The sequence below is a fragment of the Aricia agestis genome, chromosome 8 (genome assembly GCF_905147365.1).
Source record: "Aricia agestis chromosome 8, ilAriAges1.1, whole genome shotgun sequence".
Taxonomy (NCBI): Eukaryota; Metazoa; Arthropoda; class Insecta; order Lepidoptera; family Lycaenidae; genus Aricia; species Aricia agestis.
In genome coordinates this window covers 5,337,980-5,341,765 of record NC_056413.1, presented here as the reverse complement: position 1 = coordinate 5,341,765, position 3,786 = coordinate 5,337,980, and the positions used below count along the sequence as shown (strand labels likewise).

The following is a 3,786-nucleotide window of genomic DNA, read 5'->3' as shown; positions in this document are numbered from 1 at the left end:
AAACGCAAAGAAACGAATAGGAAAAAATAACTAATACATTTTTGACACTGACAAATGACAACTGTTTTTTTTTCATTGACAACTTGTTTTTTTTATTTATGGCACTTCGGCTATATAACCATGGCCAGTGTCGAGTATATTATTGGCGGGAAAACACTGACCTCCATTTAGGCATACGCTGGACTTATGATGTACATCATATAGTCTGTCAAGAAAGTGAAGAAATTAAAAAGTGGCAACATCGTAATGTCATCCCTTTCAAATCAATCTACGAAAAAAGCATAAAATGGCCACGCGCTGGCGAGCTAAAAAGCCATCTACCTATATCCTTAGACTGGGTTGCACCAGAGGCGTGGGTAAAGTTAAAGTAATTAAAGTTATGGTTATAGTTAAGGTAAATTTAACTTTAACTTTACCCTTAACTTTGCCCGGAGAAATTGACAGATGACAGCTGATCTAACAAGGTTATACATGCGCGTGGGTGGGAGCGCTGCTGGTAAAGGAAACTGTCAAAAATTGCGGCTTTTGTATGATGACAGCGTTAGTTCCTTGTTTCGCCACATGCATTTAAAACCTTGTCGAGCTCTATGGTTATAGTTAAATATGGCGTCTTGATGGCGTCCATTTTTAACTTTACCCAAAGATTTGACATTTTGCACTGTAGTCAAAGTTAAAGTTACAGTTAAATAAAGTTAGTTGGTGCAATCCAGTCTAAATCTATGATTGACTCTACAAATATTATATACTAGTAATCTGTATCATTGACAGTTTGTGGCATTGACATATAACAAATTATTTTGCTGTCAAAATAGTATAGAAAATTAGGAAAACGTGTTATATTTTTTCCAAAATAAAATGTTTATCAATAAGTGCTGGAAAATAAAATAATATGGCTCGACACAGAAACGTGCGGAACAGGAGCTACTCTGACGATTACGATTATGACGATGTATACGGCCACTCTGTCGAGGAGGACAGCTGCTTATCGCCAAGCGATTCAGCCCAGTGGATGTACGATCGGTCCCGGAATAGTCAAGCGATAGCGACCTTCATAGACTCTCGAGATGACATACAAGAAGAAAATGAAGACGATGAAGAAGTACGACCAGCGCTGGAACGGCGAGAATCTATGGATGTCCGCGGACTAAACTTGAGCGAAGATGACGAGGCAAAACTCATGTCTTGTCTAGATGAACTCCGAAATGTTTTAGGTGACACGATCCCTGACAATATACTCATTCAAACGGTGATAAAGTACAATTATGATTACAGCAAATCTTTGGACAATTTGTTAAATAATAGCGAGAAATCTCTGCAGAAGACTAAACAAGAACCAATCATATCACCACCCGTTCTGATTGACCCGTCGAAAGCTCCAACAATAACAACAGTTGACACTACTCCAAAAGTTATAGCTACCAAGCTAGAACCAAACAAAGTGCCCACTGTCAAGGGATTCAAAATCGAGAGTGAAAGCCACAGTCGCCCACAAACACCTCGAGATCAATCCCCCGCTGTGGAGAGAAACTCGACGAAAAATGAAGCCGATGATACCAAGTTGCCTAAAGTTAAAGAGAACAAAAGTGACCCGACAATATTGTACAAAAATGAAAGAGGTTCAGACAAGGAACACTTGTATATAGTAATTATAGGTCATGTGGATGCGGGCAAATCGACATTAATGGGACATTTGCTCTGTGAACTGGGAGAAGTGAGCCAGAGAACACTACATAAGTATGAGCAGGAGAGTAAGAAGATTGGTAAACAAAGTTTCATGTATGCCTGGGTGTTAGATGAAACAGGGGAAGAAAGAGTCAGAGGTATCACCATGGATGTTGGCAAAGCTCAGTTTGAAACTAAAACAAAGAAGGTTATTATTTTAGATGCTCCCGGCCATGCAGACTTTATTCCAAACATGATAACTGGGGCCGGACAAGCAGATGTGGCCCTGCTTGTCGTTGATGCTACCAGAGGAGAGTTTGAATCTGGATTTGAACTCGGTGGGCAAACACGTGAGCATGCATTGCTCGTTAGATCTTTAGGTGTTAATCAGTTAGCTGTAGCCGTTAATAAGTTAGACACAACGAATTGGTCTCAAGAAAGATTTGATGAAATAACAAAAAAGCTGAAGATATTCCTAAAACAAGCCGGTTTCAAGGATTCCGATGTTACTTATGTGCCATGTTCTGGCTTAACTGGTGAAAATCTAGTGAAGCCACCTTCTGAAGCAGAACTGATGAAATGGTACAGTGGTCCAAGCCTTCTGGATGTCATTGACAAATTTAATGTTCCTCAGCGCCCAATCACCAAGCCTTTACGAATGTCTGTCAGTGATATATACAAAGGAACAGGATCCGGTTTCTGTGTGGCCGGTCGGATTGAAAATGGTGTAATCAATAAAGGAGATAAGGTCTTAGTTTGTCCGACGAAAGAACCAGCTGAGATAAGAAACTTAAGCATCAACGAAATGACGTGCAACTCTGCTTTTGCTGGTGATCAAGTCACGGTAACTTTATCAGGTGTGGAGATGCAAAATGTTTCAGTTGGATTTGTTCTAAGCGATCCGATACAACAAGTGCCTGTAACTACAAGATTTGAAGCTAGATTAGTCGTATTTAATGTAAAAGTTCCAATAACAAAAGGATTCTCTGTGCTCATTCACCATCAGTCTCTTGTGGAGGCGGCCAACATAGTCAAACTGAAGGCTTTACTAAACAAAAGTACGGGGGAAGTTTTGAAAAAGAAGCCTAGATGCCTCGGTAATAATTCTGTTGCTGTGGTTGAAATAGAAGTGTGCAGGCCGATATGTATTGAGAAATACAAAGATGTGAAGGAGCTAGGACGTGTTATGTTGCGTGTTAGCGGAGTTACTATTGCAGCTGGACTTGTTACTGATATATATAATGTCTAATTATGTATAATAAGTTATAACTCCACAGTTTCTTTAAAATTTTATTAAAGGAATTCAATTTTGTTACAGGAAAATTTCTATGATAACAAAAAGCTAAAGATAGCTAAGCTAATATGATAATCCCATTATTTTAAGCCAATGTTTAAAGTACATTTTTTAAAGTGTATAATATGTATCTTATTAAGATGTTTTGTCTAGATTGTTTAATAAGTTATTTATCATTTAAAAGTATGTTTTACATACAGTTTTATTTTAATGCTTCAACTTCCAAGTGGCCCCATGCAGCTGCGATGTCTGGTTTTTCCACGATCGAAGGATTAAATTGTTTTATTAAAAAAAATATGGAAATTACTTAAATTATGTTATTTAAATATTCCTGTTTTGATTCCGTAGTACAGTACAAGCATAAGATATTTACTTTGTTACTAAATTATTGTAATATGATTTATTTGGTTGCCATAGCTAAAATACAATATTTTTGTATTGTTATCACATAAGGTAATAATTGAATATTTGGTAAGTAACTAATGTCTTATGAAGTAAATAGGGACAATGTTGTTGCTTGTGTTAAAATGTTAATAAAGATTATAACATAACACAAACATGGTATCCTTCCTCCTTTACTTCAATTTACACAGAGAAGACAGAAGTCTTATTAGCTGACTATTTTTGTTATTTACTTATTAGTTAAAGTAGATTGTAAGATTTATATAATATTATTATTTACATCAGTTGTGTTATTTAATAGTAAAAGATCCGTCCGTCCGTCTGTCTGTCTATTGTCAAACCTCTTCACACTTAAACCGCTGAACCGATTTTGATGAAATTTGGTATGGAGATATTCTGCGTCCCGGGAAAGGACATAGGATAGCTGT

At 37.0% G+C, this 3,786-nt stretch overlaps 1 protein-coding gene across 1 annotated transcript; it reads left to right on the top strand.

Moving 5' to 3' along the window:
* Window positions 1–819: 819 nt before the first annotated feature.
* Window positions 820–3,534, top strand: LOC121729572 (HBS1-like protein). Its single transcript, XM_042118127.1, has one exon. It carries the CDS (start codon window positions 890–892, stop codon window positions 2,909–2,911), a length of 2,022 nt encoding a protein of 673 aa, XP_041974061.1. The 5' UTR covers window positions 820–889; the 3' UTR covers window positions 2,912–3,534.
* Window positions 3,535–3,786: the final 252 nt, after the last annotated feature.